This window comes from Octopus sinensis, linkage group LG20, assembly GCF_006345805.1.
Source record: "Octopus sinensis linkage group LG20, ASM634580v1, whole genome shotgun sequence".
NCBI classification, from domain to species: Eukaryota; Metazoa; Mollusca; class Cephalopoda; order Octopoda; family Octopodidae; genus Octopus; species Octopus sinensis.
Genome location: NC_043016.1, coordinates 15,424,369 through 15,443,419, shown reverse-complemented (window position 1 = coordinate 15,443,419; position 19,051 = coordinate 15,424,369). Strand labels below are relative to the sequence as shown.

Below are 19,051 nucleotides of genomic sequence, written 5' to 3'. Positions count from 1 at the left end.
TGTTTATAATAGAAAGGAATATTGTTGTGTTGTTAGTATATTCCAACCAATGTGTCCTTTTACCTGTTATCAGTTAGTGGTTTGGGCTCTGCTCTGTTTTGCTAACCTGTTACATGACACAGACCAGCAGCAAATTAAATTGACCCCATGGCTGCCACTTTATTTTATAAACACTGGAAGGATGAAAGGCAAAAACTAAGCTCAGTAAAATTCGAATTCGAAATATAAGGAGTCAGAATAAAAAGCTGCAGTTTATTTTACCCGTTCTTCAAAGGATTCTGTCAATCTGTTGCCCTTGCTTACATTTGAAAAAAACAATATTGATATTTATCTTGGCTTTGTCCAATTCTCTTTTCAGCACACATGGTTTGATGGTATGCAAAAAGTTCTAATCCTTTTCTATTTGTACAATTAGGTGTTGAGAATTTCCTGGCTTTGGGTAAAAGAAAATACAGGAGGATCAGTCAATAATAAAGATTATTCAGCATATTCCCCTTTCAGATTCAAACACTTATTGCAGAGGTTCTTCAGTTTTCCTAAGCCCTGTAAAAGAACTCTGAAGATTGGCCTCCAACTAGGCCTTTCGCTAGACCCTTAAAGCCAGGAACTTTTCAGCACCCCCTTGCACCAATAAACCTTTCAAAACAAGAAATTTAATTCTGTTCCTTCTTTGTTTATTTTCAGATGCGGAAATATTTTTTTGCGTTTTATTCTTTACTCTGTTTGACATACTTACTTGGTTGGAAACCTTTGGCATTGTTGGTACTACAATGTGGTTTTTGCTATTTGGCATCAATGACTGGTTCAAAGGTTTTAATATGGATTATCTCTATATCATTCCTTTCAATGCTGAATTTTGATATCAGTGTTGTTTTTCTGGTAAGTATTTGTATTGTCTGAGTATTATGATAACATCTCTATTTTAAACAATGTATTAGGTTTGGAAAACATATATGACCGAAAAATATCTTGTGGAATGATTTATGTGTTTCGGTTGTATGACAGTATTAAAATTAGAAAGTAAAACTATACATCTTGACCCTATCGTTCTTGATTTTGTAATTACAAATTTTTCTTATCAAGTTCTATGAAAGTGATCTTGCCCTTTCTCTGGCAATCACAGCTCAAATATCAAGTATGCAACTTATATTTTTTTCCCCTCTTATCAATAATATTTTAAAAGTAGAATATAATATAATGAATATTAATTGTTTTATCTTAGAAATATTTACCTTAGAGTATAGGCATTGCTATAGTTAAGACTTTGGCTTTGAAACCATGTAGCTTTAGATTCAATTACTCTGCATAAAATTTTGAGCAAGTGTCATCTGCTACAGTTAGGGGTTGAGTGAAATTTGGTTGATGCAAACTGAATGGAATTTCATCATATATCTATTATATAAAATCCGTTCTGTCTGTCTGTGTGTGTGTCTTCTAGGATCTCAGGCATCCTCCATCCGATTGCGCTCAAATTTGATATGTAGATACCGACGGTATCTACATACATATTCCAGGTGAGAATGCGATCGATAAAGCCGTGGGAACATGCATTTGTATGTGTAAGTACATCAGCTGTTGCCACTAGCTTTTCCATGCCCTTGAACATCCCGTAAAGTAAGTTAGCTTAAAATTAGTTACTTAGTTCCAAAGGTTGTTGCTTTTCATCAAAAATCGCCCCAAGTTGTTTTCCTACATGTTTTATCGGATAAACTTATTGTTGTCCCAGGTATGTTCTCATAAATTCATCATGCTTTTTCGTCTAGATTTACCTCCAGCTAACCCATTTGCATGCATCGTTTTTGTCCTGCTTTTCTTCCGTCAACCTGTACATAACTGCACCTTCAATTTTTTGTTGTTTTTGTACTGCTTAAAGGCACGTTTCTTTCCTGCCAAGCTTACTGTTTAAGCCATGTTTGTGTTCTCCCAGTCAATAGCCTTATCATTACTGGTACTTTAACCCTTTAGTATTTAAACTGGCCATTGACCAGATCCAGGCTCTCACACCTACCCTACAATGTTATTCTACATTAAGTAATTACACCATGAAGCTCTTGAAGATATGAGATAATGCATGATTAATTAAAATCAATGGGAATCAATAAGCATTATGTTTGATAGAATAATCTGAACACTAAAGGGTTAAACTCTTTGGTTGCATATTTGTGTGAATAAAATCGTTTTTCTTTGGAATAGAAAAAAAAATCTATCTTCATTTCTTCTTTTGCTGGTGTCTCAAATTTAAGTTAAATCATGTTTCTCAAAGGGAAGACCTACGGGACGGTCGGACAAGTTGTTTTGAGAAAATATGGTTTAAATGTTTGACAACTCAGCATTGTCCATTGGACAGGGGGCATTTTGCTCGTATATATATATGTGTGTGTGTGTGTGTATTAATGAGGAGATAACCACTAAATTAGACCATTGAATAAAAGGTAACTTTTGGTGTATGGTCAGCCAAGTGTCATCCCTTAGGTGGATTTATTCATTTGATAGACAGAAATTGATAGAACAAGTATCAAACAAAATGCTGGAGTTACTATAACTGACTAAAAATAAGCCCCTGCATGGTGCCAGTCTAAAAGCTAAAATCAGCAAATAATACAAGGATTGTGTCTTTGAAAAAAACTTGATATATCACTTATTCTCATATCTCCTTTCCTATAAATCTAATTCGTTGTGCTTACATCAAAATTCAATGCTGATTAATAATTACTACCTCATAATTATTAGTTCTTTATGTTGTAATCAAATCAGTAATTAGAGCAAACTGTTTGTAAAAATTTCATGGATAACCTGATTAACTCTGTGACTTTGCCAGATATTTTAAGCACATCAGTGGTGATTCCTGATGGGCCAGGGGCTTTCCCTGTCTTCATAAACTTAATTGTTTTATCTATCAAGCTACTGTCCATTCAGACAGCTGGTCCCTCTGTTCTGTCCACATTAGGCAGACTTTCCTTCATCCAAGAATCCTCTACTTTAACAGCCTTTCATAGTGGCATTTCCAAATCTCTTTCTCTGCAGAATCACTCACTGCAAGTGAGCCATCATCAATGTGAACACATTTCTCTCCTACAACATCATGATTTTCTCTGACATACTATATTGCAATCCAAAACACTTCAAGCCTCTGGTCTTCATACTGCAGAACCTTGGCAAACTGCTTCCTTTCTGTTTCTCCACTGGTTGAGTATACCTCTCTCTTAGCTTCCCTTCTAGCAACATAATATACATATTTCTCTGCTACCACCATTCTTCCAGTCCTTCCATATCTCTTTCTTTGCCCTACTGTCTTTCTATCTACTTCCCTGGTGCACCACAATTTCACCTTGGGTCTGGTTAGGACTTTGCACCAGTCACAAATTTGGTCAGTAAGATGTCCCTTAGGAACCTCCAGTTGTCCTCTATGTTATGTGTTACTTTGTTCATCCTCCTTCTTGTCAAATGCTTCAAGTTGAACATCTCTTAATCTCTGACTATTCAGATTCTTAAGCTTCCAGATCTTTCTTTTCCAGACTATTGTCTTTTTGGCAACCTTCTACTCCAGAGTCTGAAGTCACTAATGACTAACTTTTGTTGAGGAGTGCACTCTTCTCCTGGGAAGATCTTTGCATTTATAAGTAACCATCTTTCCATTTTCTGGTGAGAATGTAATCAATCTAGCTTGTGTGGCCACCAGATTGATAGGTGACTGGCTGGTTTCCTGAAGTTAGCATTAGTTTCCTGATAATGAGGTAATTTGCATCACAGAACTCCAGTAGCCTAGTTCTCTCTTCATTGTGGGAACTTACGCCATAGCTCCTGTGAATCCCATGGAAGCCACCAGAATGCTGCCCAACATGCCCATGATGCCACCAACCACAAATGGAAGGTCACTGTCATATGTCAATGAGGTAGTCTGCAAAAGGGTGTCATAAAATCGATCTTTCTGTTTTGCAGGCCCAGTTGTGGAGCATAGGCAGAAATAATAGTTGCTGTTCCACTTTGTAAAAGTAGTCTAAGCTTAAGTATAATGTCTGACTACCTCAGTTGCTTTGTCAACCCATTTCTCAGAAAAAACTACACCCACAGCACCAACCCCATCACTATTACCTATCCAGAAAATTTTATACCTATGTTCTTTTCCTATGTGGTGGAAAGAATTCTAGCATCTCAATCATCTCACCAGAGTTATTTTTCAATGTGCTCACATTAAGGGTGAGGAAGGGGTGGAAAGGGGGAACACATCGATGGGGGACAGCATTCTCCATTTGCATGAATGTTTGCTAGACATAATTTTTATAATAATAATAATAATAATAATAATAATCATAATAATAATAATAATAATCATAATAATAATGATAATAATAATAAAATAATAATAATAATAATAACGATAATGTGTTATTTATATATCTTAATTCAAAATTAAAATTTTACACTCATCTCATGTACATTTCAAACATCTTTCAGCAAACCACTTTGTTTCCTTGGACACCAGAGCTGGATCTTCATTACTATTTTCTGATGATTATCATGTCCTTATGTAACATTCGTTACACAAGTTTTTGCCTGGAATATTGTGATTCTGTAAAATGGAAAAAGAAACATGTCCATGAAGATGGTGAAAATCGTAGGAATGGTTTTGATTTCTGTGATCTGCTTTGTTATACCATTTATTTGCCTTTATGCTTCTCGGGACCTTTGATAAATTATGATGAATTTCATCAACAGGTAATATTTTCTCTCTTTTTCTTATTTTCGTTTTCATAAATATATTTTGATTTAAATCCTTTCTTTCATTTTTTAAGTGGTAATAATAGGAATAGATTTATGTAGGCCTAAGTTCATAGAATCTAGAACTTTTTCACTCATTCTATTGGTTGGATGCATTTCAAAATATAAATATTTGTTGGAATAGGTGTTTCCCCCTCTTTGTCACAACCCCCCCCCCCACCCAAAGCATGGTTTTCACTGACAACTTGTTTGGGATTATATATGTGGCTGTGTGGTAAGTAGCTTGCTAACCAACCACATGGTTCTGGGTTCAATCCCACTGCGTGGCATCTTGGGCAAGTGTCTTCTGCTATAGCCCCGGGCCGACCAATGCCTTGTGAGTGGATTTGGTAGACGGAAACTGAAAGAAGCCTGTCGTATATATATATATATATAAATGTAAGTGTGTGTGTGTTTGTCCCCTAGCATTGCTTGACAACCGATGCTGGTGTGTGTTTACGTCCCCGTCACTTAGCGGTTCGGCAAAAGAGACCGATATAATAAGTACTGGGCTTATAAAAAATAAGTCTCGGGGTCGATTTGCTCGACTAAAGGCGGTGCTCCAGCATGGCCGCAGTCAAATGACTGAAACAAGTAAAAAAAAAAAAAAAAAAAAAAAAAAAAAAAAAAAAGAATATATATATATATAGGCATAGGTGTGAATGTGTGGTAAGAAGCTTGCTTCCCAACCACATGGTTCCAGGTTCAGTCCCACTGCATGGCACCTGAAAGAAGCCCATCATATATATATATATGTATGTGTGTGTGTTTGTGCCTGTGTTTGTCACCCCATCATAGTTTTATGTCCATGTAACTTAGCAGTTTGGCAAAAGAGACTCATAGAATAAGTACTAGGCTTAAAAAAATTAGTCCTGAGGTTGATTTCTTTGACTAAAACTCATTAAGGCAGTGCACTAGCATGGCCACAGTCAAATGACTGAAACAAATAAAACAATAGAAGAACACACACACACACACACACACATGCATACATACACAGAAGGTGTCCAGACTAAATTTAAGTTTGCATAAAGAGAAAAGAAGTTAGGAGGCCAGATGCTAGGGATGATGCGGTTGCAGAAATTGTCTGACAGCCATGACTGGGTTCTCCTGCTTGTGTGGCATGGTGCAGAGTCCTGTTGCCAGCAGACACCCAGGACAGCACTACCTCCTCCAAACACCATGTTGTTGACTGGATGTTTGATTTTTACCACTCTCAGTATATGTTTTGGGGACAGGGCAAACCAACGGTTGTTGTCTATGTTCACCATCTGATCCTGGCAGAAATTTTTCTTGTCTGAGAATGACCAAAGCATGTTCGGTTGGAGGGGATGCTTGAGTTTGTTGAAAAGTTTCGTAGCACAGTCTTTCCTCTTGTCTTTGATGGCATGGGATAAAAATTGGCCCTATCTTATCTTGTATGAGAAATACCGAATGTCTTTATGCAGTACCTGCCTGATAAGAAACTCAGACACTCCCATGTCCCTGGTGATGGACCTGATTGACTTAGAGGGGTCGTTGTCAATCGTGGCCTGGATCTCACCAACAAGTTCAGGAGTTCTTTTCTTTTTATCAAAACGATCAGAATAAGTTTTCCAGGCTGCTGTACATTCATAATTACCATTAGATGCATCCAAGTCTTTCTGAATTCTCTTCATTGTCCTCAGATTGACACCCAAACATTCTGAAATGTTTGTACTGGAGTTTCTGGCATGAATGTGAAGCAGTACAGTATGTCATTTCCAAATTTCTGGCATAGTGAATTGCATCATGGTGCAGTTTTTCTCACAAATGGTGCCCAACTGACCCTACTATATTGTGTAGTCAGCAAAATCAAAAACAAACAATGCACATGTGTGAATTTAAGATTTTAAAATGGCAACAATTTACTCATCGCATGTATGTATGTATATATATATATATATATATATATATATGTGGGGAGAGTTCACGAAGACAGGTGGTGTAGACAACAAACAGATGTATTAGTATAATGCTCAGGAATTGAAAAAGTCTTTTACGTTTCGAGCCTACGCTCTTCTACAGAAAGGGACACAGAAAGAAACAAGGAGAGAAAATGTGTGTAGTGGCTACCGATCTGTCATGGCAATATTTGTGTATGTAAGTGGAGACAAGATTATTTTCAAACATACATTACTGAAAATATATCTTTGATAAAGTTTCCATATTTCCTTTTTAAAATATATATTTCATTTAAAACATTCAAGCTCCTGCGTTAATAAATATATAAAAGCTTTCTCCAAATATTCTAATTTAATTAGCAGTCATTGATATTCAGTTGTCACCAAGAATCAAATAAAAGATTCTAAACTAGTTTGTCATCATGTGAAATTTCCCATTTCAATAAGGTAAAACCTGTATTGTTAAGACTCTATGCTCATTCAAGTGGCTACATAAAAGGATAATTGTATGGTGAAGTAATTTCAATAATATATACAATGAAGGTAAAAGCGAACAATGCACTTGTGCAAAAATTGAAGTGTAAAATGGCAACAACTTACACGTTGCACCCTCTATACACGTATATGTATATTTGCCATGTTGGACCGCTGAAATCTACAAGTTCTTTTCATTTTCTTTCTGTTCATTTATTTTTTATTCCTTTCTGCTGAAGTGTGTATATTTTTAATATACATACATACATTTTTAATTTGAGAGAGTGACTCAAGGGCTCAGAGTTTTGTGCATTAGCACTTATCAAACATTAATAAGTGCAAACACTTGAAACTCTCAGCCCTTGAGCCACTCTCTTGCTTATGCTAAATATGTGCTGGTGATTTCAATGGGCATGTTGGACGACATGCTGGGGGCTTCCATGACGTACATGGAGGCTACGGTTATGGTTCCCGCAACGAGGAGGGAACCAGGCTGCTGGAGTTCTGCGATGCGAATAGTCTTATGGTCTGCAACACTAACTTCAGGAAACCAACAAGCCACCTGGTCACCTACCGATCAGGCCGGCATACTAGCCAAATCGACTACATCCTTGCCAGGAAAAGGGAAAGATGGCTGCTTATAAATGCCAAAACCTTCCCAGGCGAAGAATGTACCCCACAACATAGACTGGTAGTTAGTGACTTTAGGATCAGGAATAAGAGGGCGACTAGAAGACGACCAACATGGAGAAGAAGGGTCTGGAAGCTTAAAGACCCTGCGAATGGACAGAGATTTAGAGACATGTTACTTGAAGCCTTTGACGAAATGGAAGGGGGTATAGCTATGCATGGGGTAAAGACAACTGGACGCTTCTGAGGGACAACCTGCTGAAAGCCACTGACCAGATCTGTGGCTGGTGCAAAGTCCTTTAAGACCCAAAATAACGTGGTGGTGGAACAATATTGTTGACTGGGCTATTAGACAAAAGAAACAGGCTTGGAAGGCTTGGAAGAACAGGGGTAGCAGGGAAGTGTATCAGACTGCCAGAAGGGAAGCTAGGAGACAGGTCTATCTAGCCAGAGGGGAAGCAGATAAGAAAAAATTGCCAATGTCCTGCGCCGTGAGGATGAAAGACTTGAGGTATTTCGTGTTGCAAGACAGTGTGTGAGAGAGAATCGTGATGTGGTAGGAGAGAAATGTGTTCGCAAGGATGACGGTTCACTTGCGCTAAATGAGGATGCAAAGAGAGAGGCTTGGAGACGCCACTATGAAAGGTTGCTGAATGAGGAAAATGAATGGGATAGAGAGTCTGCCGAATGTTGACCCACAGAGGGACCAGCTATCCGAGTTGATAGTTCCGTGGTAGCTAAGGCAATTAGAAGCATGAAGACAGGGAAAGCCCCAGGCCCATCAGGAATTACTGCAGAGATGCTCAAAATATCTGGTAGTGTCGGCTATAGCATAGTCACCCGTATAGTTAACCAGGTGATACACGAAGGAGTCATACCCAATGACTGGTGTAGCAGCATAATAGTCAACTGCTACAAAGGTAAAGGTGACGCCCTAGATACAAATAACTACAGGGGCATCAAGCTGTTGGATCAGGTAATGAAGGTTACGGAGAGGGTTACAGCCCAATTAATTAGAGAGAGAGAGTTAGCTTAGATGATATGCAGTTTGGGTTCATGCCAGGGAAAAGTACTACTGATGCTATATTCCTGGTAAGACAGCTGCAGGAGAAATACCTAGCCAAAGGTAAGCCCTTGTACCTGGCTTTTGTTGACTTGGAGAAAGCCTTTGACAGGGTCCCCCGATCCCTTATCTGGTGGTCAATGAGGAAACTAGGGATAGATGAATGGTTAGTGAGAGCTGTGCGAGCCATGTACAGAGACGCTGCTAGTAAGGTGAGGGTAGGCAACGAGTACAGTGAAGAATTCTGGGTAGAGGTTGGGGTCCACCAAGGTTCAGTCCTCAGCCCCCTCCTATTTATCATAGTCCTCCAGGCAATAACGGAAGAATTCAAGACAGGATGCCTCTGGGAGCTCCTCTATGCTGATGACCTTGCTCTAATTGCTGAGTCACTATCAGAACTGGAGGAGAAGTTTCAGGTGTGGAAACAAGGATTAGAATCGAAGGGCCTTAGAATCAACCTAGCCAAAACCAAAGTCCTAATAAGTAGGAAGGTGGACCAACCACAAACGACTTCAGGTAGATGGCCCTGCTCGATCTGTAAAAAAGGTGTAGGTAGAAGCTCTATAAGGTGCACCAAGTGTAAGCTATGGACACATAAGAGGTGCAGCAATGTCAAAGGTAGGCTAACTGGGAAGATGGTTTTCGTATGTGGCAGATGCTCAGGAGAAATAAACTCTGGGAACGTGCAGAGACCAACTTCTACCACGTTCCAGGGAGACAAACTAGAAGTAGTTGATAGCTTCCGCTACCTAGGAGACCAAGTCAGTAGCGGGGGTGGGTGTGCTGAAAGTGTAACTGCTAGAGTAAGAATAGCCTGGGCAAAGTTTAGAGAGCTCTTACCTCTGCTGGTGACAAAAGGCCTCTCGCTCAGAATAAAAGGCAGACTGTATGATGCATGTGTACGTACAGCCATGCTACATGGTAGTGAAACATGGGCCGTGACTGCTGAGGATATGCGTAAGCTCACAAGAAATGAAGCCAGTATGCTCCGATGGATGTGTAATGTCAGTGTTCATAATCGTCAGAGTGTAAGTACCTTGAGAGAAAAGTTGAACCTAAGAAGCGTCAGTTGTGGTGTGCAAGAGAGACGGCTGCGCTGGTATGGTCATATGATGAGAATGGCTGAAGATAGTTGTGTGCAAAAGTGCTACACCCTAGCAGTTGAGGGAACCTGTGGAAGAGGTAGACCCAGGAAAACCTGGGACGAAGTGGTGAAGCACGACCTTCGAACTTTAGGTCTCACCAAGGAAATGACTAGAGACCGAGACCTATGGAAGTATGCTGTGCGTGAGAAGACCCGGCAAGACTAGTCAGGCCATAACCCGTGGCCCCTACCTGGGACGTAGTCAGTCCACCTGTGCATACCTTCCTTCTTGTGACACTTGTGAAGACCTGTTAAGGCAAGTAAAAATCAAAATCAAATCAAAAAATCAAACAAAATCAAAATAGATGAACATCAATGGAATTTGTATCTTTGTGGTACCAGTGCCGGTGGCACACGAGAAAACCATCCGAACGTGGCCGTAGCCAGTGCCGCACCGACTGACCTCCATGCTGTGGGCACGTAACAATCACCATCCGATCGTGGCCGATCGCCAGCCTCATCTGGCTCCTGTGTCGGTGGCACATAAAAACACCATCCGAGCGTGGTCGTCTGCTAGCCTTGTCTGGCACCTGTGTCGGTGGCACATAAAAACCCATCCGAGCGTGGCCGTTCGCCAGCCTCGTCTGGCACCTGTGTCGGTGGCACATAAAAACACCATCCGAGCGTGGCCGTTTGCCAGCCTCGTCTGGCACCTGTGTCGGTGGCACATAAAAACACCATCCGAGCGTGGCCGTTTGCCAGCCTCGTCTGGCACCTGTGTCAGTGGCACATAAAAATACCATCCGAGCGCGGCCGTTCACCAGCCTCGTCTGGCACCTGTGTCGGTGGCACATAAAAACACCATCCGAGCGTGGCCGTTCGACAGCCTCGTCAGGCTCCTGTGTCGGTGGCACATAAAAACACCATCCGAGCGTGGCCATTCGCCAGCCTCGTCTGGCACCTGTGTCGGTGGCACATAAAAACACCATCCGAGCGTGGCCGTTCGCCAGCCTCGTCTGGCACCTGTGTCGGTGGCACATAAAAACACCATCTGAGCGTGGCCGTTCGCCAGCCTCGTCTGACACCTGTGTCGGTGGCACATAAAATCACCCACTACACTCTCGGAGTGGTTGGCGTTAGGTAGGGCATCCAGCTGTAGAAACATTGCCAGATCTGACTGGCCTGGTGCAGCCTTCGGGCTCCCCAGACCCCAGTTGAACCGTCCAACCCATGCTAGCATGGAAAGCGGACGTTAAATGATGATGATGATGATGATGATGATGATATATATATATATATACACACACTCTTGTTCTGAGTTCTATTTTTTCTGTTTGCATCACCAAACCTGTATGTGTTGTGTGTTTATGTGTGTGTATAAATATATATATACATATATATATATATATATGTATATATGTATTTAAGGGGATTAGAATCAAAATAAGCAACAAGGATATCCAGAGGTATTGCAGTACGATTGTTTCATGCAACTCCTGTTAATTAACAATGCAATCATTGCATCAATTTAAAATGCAGAGCAATCCTCAGCTGCACAAAGACATAGAATTTAATTAAATTTAAACAGATGGACACATTAGTATTATTATACCTAAAACCTCCTAGAGGATAAGGAGATAGACAAAGAACATTGTTGCTCTTCCTTCAACTTAGAAGCAAAATAATACTAATGTGTCCATATGTTTTAATTTAATTAAAATCTATGTCTTTGTGCAGCTGAGGATTGGTCTGCATTTTAAATTGATGTAATGATTGCATTGTTCAATTAAATGGAGTTGCATGAAACGATTGTACTGCATTACCTCTGGATATCCTTGTTGCTTATTTTGATTCTAATCACCTTATTTTGAAATTGTATGGATAATACCATACTAAATTCTTGTGCCTCAACTTCAGTACCATATTCATCTGAATCTAAATTTTTGATCCGATGCCAGCACCGCCTCGATTGGCTTCCGTGCCGGTGGCACATAAAATACACCAATCTGACCGTGGCCGTTGCCAGCCCCGCCTGGCACCTGTGCAGGTGGCACGTAAAAAGCACCCACTACACTCACGGAGTGGTTGGCGTTAGGAAGGGCATCCAGCTGTAGAAACATTGCCAAATTAGACTGGAGCCTGGTGCAGCCTTCTGGCTTCTCAGAACCCCGGTCGAACCGTCCAACCCATGCTAGCATGGAGAACGGACGTTAAACGACGATGATGATGATGATGATGTATGTATGTATATATCTTCTGTAAATCATAAGCCCAAAAGAGAAACACACTCTAAGTTAAACAGCAGTAGAGTATACAGATAAAGGTAGATATGGCCAGTCTATGGGGTTACCCTGGGTTTCACATCCATAAAGCACTTAGCTTTACACCATCTCTTCAGACTCTAAAACCTGTTGGCCTATGGCCTCTCTAGCAAGTGGCCTCTCTAGAAAATGGAGGAGGAAAAGACTTCGTTACTTTATGTCAACAATATGGGATTGTGTTCCTTTGACCACTAATTAACTGACCATGTTGGTGTGTGGATCCCAGGATGCCAGCAGGGATTTTGTGAAATGCAAGCAAGGTCCGAAGACCTCTGTCTTGAAGCTAAAGATGTTCCCAGGGTTGGGGAAATACTTTAAAATCCTCATCTGTTCAGCTATGCATAGTTTACAATGCTTGGTCCCACTTATGTAAGGGCCTGGAGTTTATAGGATCTTCCATGATATTAAATGTGGGGTTCCGTCATCTTTCAGCCACCATACATGGCTGGCTAAGGTTGTAGCATATCTCCTTTCCGAGATCCTGAAAGAAGATCTGTGGTTGGAGAGGTGCTGCCTGAATGTGTTACCAGAACATCTGATGTATTGAAATTCTTTTGTAATTTTTATATGTTCAAAGAAATTGCTCCAAATAACGAGATTTGAAAATTGCCTCTGATTGTTTTACCTGATGATATCCTAAACTGTTCCCTATTTCAAAATATTCACCAGCTTGTACTTTGAAATCAGAAATAATTATTGCCTTATCTCCAACAGGAATTTTCTGAACATTAATTGCTCATAAAACAGATTTTTGTTCTCACTGGAACCATGCTTTGTTAGTGTGTAGATACAGATAAATATTGTTGAGTGACTACAGGACAAAGGCAGTGGCATAGATATTAGTCTATCATTTGAACTAGATAGTAGTGCATTGTGCCAGTGACAGTCTGTGTGTTGTCATTTACATTATCTGTGTGGAGGTGGGGTGGGTGGAAAACCCCCCAGGTGTTTTTGTTCACAACCTTGTATAATTAATGTAAGGTTCTGTGGTTTCAATTTCTAATAGTTAAGGTTTGATAATAGGAAGAGCATAAAACCTCTTGCCATATTTCATCTGAACCATAGAATAACATGGATATAAAACTGTATGAATGATAGATGTGTGTGTGTATATATATACATACATGATATCATACATACGTATATATATATATATATATATATATAATATGTATATAAAATATATGTAAAAATACTAAATGGGGACAAGAACACAAAACATTCAAATAGATGACACAATAAAACGGACGGGTCATTCGAAGCCTCTAATCTTCAGTCAAGACTGGATCATCCTCGCAATTTCGGCTGATTAATATACATACATGATATATATATATATATATACATACATGACATATATATATATATGCACACACATACATGCTATATATATATATATATATACATACATGATATACATATATATATATACATGATATACATTTATACATACATGATATATATATACATACATGACATATATATATATATACATGATAAGAAAATGGAGAAATACATCTAAATCAATATCAATTACCAGATAATACTCAATCACATACTTTATTAAACCACCACATAAGAAGACTGTAGGGTTAAACATAAAAAGCAGAACAAATCAGTGTACATAAAGGAATGTTATATAATAAGTAGAATATTATACAACATTACTCTTTTATGTACACTTTTTTATGTACATTCCTTTAAGTACACTGATTTGGTCTGCTTTTTATATTTAACCCTACAGTCTCTTATGTAGTGGTTTAATAAGTATGTGATTGAGTATTATCTGGTAATTGATATTTGATTTAGATGTATTTCTCCATTTTCTTATCTTGTATTAGTAATTTGTGGTAAATCATTTTACCTTTGCCCATATAATACAGTAAATGAATTGATTGCATCGCAATCCTTAACATTTATGTATTAACTTTGTTGGGTACTTCACTAGCAGTATATTGGATATATGTTATCCTATGGAGGGTTGCATTTACAACCCCTATCTCAATTTGTAACTATATATTTTATATATATATTTTCATTAAATAGCACCCACTACACTCACGGAGTGGTTGGCGTTAGGAAGGGCATCCAGCCATAGAAACACTGCCAAATCTGACTGGGCCTGATGAAGCCTTCCGGCTTCACAGACTCCAGTTAAACCATCCAACCCATGCTAGCATGGAAAACTGACGCTAAATGATGATGATGATGATGATGATGATTGAGCTGTTGGGCTTGCTTTTATACACACATAAGGCATGTGTGCATCACACAAAGACTCACACACATGCACACACATACATACGTACACACACATCTGTAGTGAATTTAGAAAAGAATCTGTAGGTGTGGAAGCAAAACCTGGAATCAATGGGTCTTAAAGTTAACTTTCAAAAAATCAAAAATTCTTGTTAGCAGGAAAACAGACAAGATGTTAATCTTTTCAAGAAAATAGCCTTCTTCTATATGTAGAAGCTGCCCAAACGGATATCATTGTGGTTTCGATACTTTGGCAGTTCCACTCAATCTGGCGGTGTCCACAGCATTATAAATATAAATGCTGCCTGGGAATTCACCAGTTTATTACTTTAAAAAACAACATAAGAGTAAACAAATGGTGATAACTTAGAGCTAAGAAATAGTAACAGTAAGAAAGAACTGATCCCTAAAGAGGACATTCAGACTGTACGAGAAGCATTAGACATTATTAGATATTTTGTTTCTCAGTCAATCTCACATTAGAACACACATATACGTGATGTAGGACTGCATGTATGTATGTACATATGTGTGTGTATGTGTGTGTGGTGTGTGGAGTGTGTGTGTGTGTGTTTGTGTGTGTATCTTTCCATGTCTATCTTTAGTTGACACCACTTGAAAAATAGCAGTGCTCTCTTTCAAGATAAGATAAGTAAGTACAAGACTAAAAAATGTGCACTAGGGTCAGTGTCATCAACACTTCAGGACAGTGCCCCTGTATGGCTGCTGTCTGGTGATTGAAACAAGAATAAGAGAATAAAAAAATAGGCGTGTGTGTGTGTGTATGTGTGTGTGTGTATTCTGTGATATATGTATATATATCATCATGTATATCATGCATGTAGAGCAAACTGTAGTTATCAGAAAGCTTAGTAAAACATCTGCTGTCATTATTGACAGGTAAGGTATTCTAGTTTGATACAAATATTAAGTTCACACAGTGATAAAATAATAATGGAGGTGGAGTAGTATCACTAGAAGAAAGTGGGATTTGGGAAACTTATTTTTTGTCTCCTAAATTCCAGGTCTTCCCACTCTACCTATGTTTGGCAAATACCACAGATGAAGCAAGGATAAGCAAAGAAAATTCTTTCATACAAAAGTACAAACCAAGACTTAACAAACTACAAACACAAATATATATATGTATATATATCATCATCATATATATTATATATATATATATATATATATATATATATAATAATAAATAAAATATGGGCAACAATATCAGAGCAAGGTTAACAGGGAAAATATCTTTGTATGTGGCAGATGTACAGGTACAATAAACACCAGAAATGTACAGAAAACAAACTTAGCATCAAATGCCAGGGGATACTTTATAGCAGTTGATAGCTTCTATTATCTAAGTGTCCAAGGCAGCATTGGAGATGGATGCTTCGAGGGTGTGGCTGCCAGAATAAGAATAGGCAGGGCAAAGGTCAGAGAGCTTTTACTTTTGTTGGTGAGAAAGGGCCTCTCCCTCAGAGTGAAAGGCAGATTGTATGATGCCTTTGTGCAAACAGCCATACTACATGGCAGGGAAACATGGGCTGTGACAGCTAAGAACATGTGAAGGCTTGAAAGAAATGAAGCTGGTATGCTTCACCGGATGTGTAACGTCAGTGTGCATGTACAACAGTGTGTAAGCATTTTGAGAGAAAAGCTGGGCATAAGAGGCTTCAGATGTGGTGTGCAAGAGAGACGACTGTGTTGGTATGGTTATGTGATGCATATGGATGAGGACAGCTGTGTAAAGACATGCCGATCTCTAACTGTTGAGGGAACCGGTGGTAGAAGTAGACCCAGGATGAGGTTGTGGAGCATGATCTTCAGATGTTGGGTCTCACAGAGGCAATGACAAGTAATCAAGATCTTTGACCAAGTGACTCAAATTAGCATATGTTTTGCATAGGATTTGAATAGTAGAGGAGTCACATGACTGGTCTTAGAAATCTTTGTAGGTTCCCTGTGTGTTAGTATCAAGTGACAATGTTTGGCATCATAAGTTAAGGCTGACACGGTTGAGTGAACAAGTCCAAACAATCCATGCTCTGAATGTTTTCTGTCAAGTGTTTGTAGAGAATGAACACATGATTAAGTTTATAGCCTTTTGTACTTTTCTCACATTCATGCCACAGTATATTTTGCACCTAAAAAGAAGGCCAACGCGGTTGAGGGAACATGATTAATTATAATCAATGCACTCCAAGTTTAATCTGTTTGGTAGGAGAGTGGACAGAAGTCGTTTGTGTGTAGTCCATTGGCTAAAGTTAAGATTGTTAGCCGTGTAGCTTCCTCATGATAAGTGGCAGAATGAATTTTGTGTGTAAATAGTTATTTGCGTATGTATTCTGTATTTGTGTTTGTATTTTGTGTGTTTGTAGTTTGTTAAGTCTTGGTTTTTACTTTTGTATGAAAGATTTTCTTTGCTTATCTTTGCTTCATCTGTGGTATTTGCCAAACATAGGTAGAGTGGGAAGACCTGGAATTTAGGAGACAAAACATAAGTCTCCCAAATCCCACTTTCTTCCAGTGATACTACTCCACCTCCATTATTATTTTATCACTGTGTGAACTTAATATTTGTATCAAACTAGAATACCTTACCTGTCAATAATGACAGCAGATGTTTTACTAAGCTTTCTGATAACTACAGTTTGCTCTACATGCATGAATATTCGATTTTTTCCCAACTGGAGATATTAGTGAAAAATGTACATGGTGCAAGTTGCTATTAAGAGTATGAGGATGTAAATAAAAAATGCCAAAATAACAGGAAAATAAGAAAATTATGTCTATCATTCCCCAAATATTACACAGCTAACAGGGTCAGCTTTGTGATCCTTAATAGTAATAAAAGCCTTGTATTTAGGGAAGGTTTTCAATTTTGTTATCTATATTAATCCTAGCTACTATGTACTTGGCATATTTAGGTTTACTGTTGTATACAACAAGTCTGGCTTTGGTGTAGTTACTAGGGGACATTGTTAAGGATTAACTGTGTGATTATATTGTCTTCCTTTAATTAAAGATTTCCTGCTTTGTTTAATATTAGCAATATAAAAGTCTAAAAAGATTAAACAACTCCATAGTCAGTTTTGAGCTTATACGGAAAAGGACATATGGAACTCAGTCTTGTATGTTTGTGTACCTGTGTGTATATATGTATTTATATTATATATATGTGTGTGTGTGCATATTACATATGACAGGGTGCTGAAAGGTTCCTAACTTGCAAAATACCCTTGAAGCAGGATCTTCAGATGTTGGGTCTCACAGTGGCAATGGCAAGTGATCAAGATCTTCGACCAAGTTAAATCATAGTCATGGATGGTACTGGTGACACGTAAATGGCACACATGCCGCTGATACATAAAAAGGCACTCACTACACTCTTGGAGTGGTTGGCAAAAGTAATCCTGTGATTGATTGGTATTCTTGGACCTTTGATCCTTTGGATGTTGTCTAAACTTTGAGTTTGTATTTTTCTGTAATACTAGGTTTAGCAGAGCAACACCACTTGTATTGCTCTGCAGTTTTTGTTGTTAGATTAGGCATATTTCAGCCTTGTATTTTACATCCTGTTTTTAATGAGGTCAGAATGGGCTGTGTGTTGTGTTCTTGAGCAAGACACTTTATTTCACGTTGCTCCATTTCACTCAACTGTAGAAATGAGCTGCGATGTCACTGGTACCAAACTGTATTGGCCCCTTTGTCTTTCCCTTGGATAACATCAGTGGTGTTGAGAGGGGAGGCTGGTATGGCATGGGTGACTGATAGTCTTCAATAAACAGCCTTGTCCGGACTTGTGCCTTGGAGGGGAATTTTCTAGGTGCAGTCCCATGCTCATTCCTGACCGAAGGGGGTCCTTCTAATTTAAAGTCTGAGTATATGACCCTATCACATTATTATTCCTGCTGCACTCATCTTCTATTCTCTTCTGCATCCCTCTATCTTCACCCTAATCATGGCTCTTTGTTCTTCCACCTTTCTATTTTTACACAAATTTTACAATCTACCCCTGCATCCCCTCATCTCCTTCTCCCCATACACTCTTGCAAACCACCTCCCCACCCATTTCTACTAGGATGTACACTTCATCTATTTCTTTGCGACTCCTGCTTTCTCTTTTCTCTCTCCTTTTCCATTGTGAGCAGCCATGCAGTTAGTTCCTCTACAAGAACCTGCTCTGACCCTTCCCTCCTTTTCTCTTCATTTAACCCTTCATCTCTAGCATGAAGCTAACACCCGCCACATCCTCTACATTTTGTAATCCTGCAAATTAGTTACCAACCTCACTAGTGCTGGTGCCACATAAAAAGCACCCTTTGTACACTTTGTAAAGTGGTTGACATTATAAAGGGTACCCTATCATAGAAACCTTGCCAAAGCAGACAGTGGAACACAGTGCTGTTCTTGGACCCATTGGATTCTGTCAAACCTTTCAGCCTCTCTCTCTCTCTCTATATATATATATATATTTGTTGCCTGGCATAAGCATGTTGAAACTTGGTAAGAAAGTTAAACTTTCTTATCC

General features: G+C 39.0%; 1 protein-coding gene across 1 annotated transcript in view; it reads left to right on the top strand.

Annotated features, from left to right (window-relative positions):
• Nucleotides 1-19,051, top strand: part of LOC115222687 (protein-cysteine N-palmitoyltransferase HHAT-like protein) — a 60,138-nt gene that overhangs the window by 31,265 nt on the left and 9,822 nt on the right. Inside the window, exons 5-6 of the mRNA XM_036511705.1 lie at nt 685-879; nt 4,456-4,716. Of these exons, the coding sequence (XP_036367598.1) occupies nt 685-879; nt 4,456-4,716 (456 nt within the window). The remainder of the gene's footprint in view (nt 1-684; nt 880-4,455; nt 4,717-19,051) is intronic.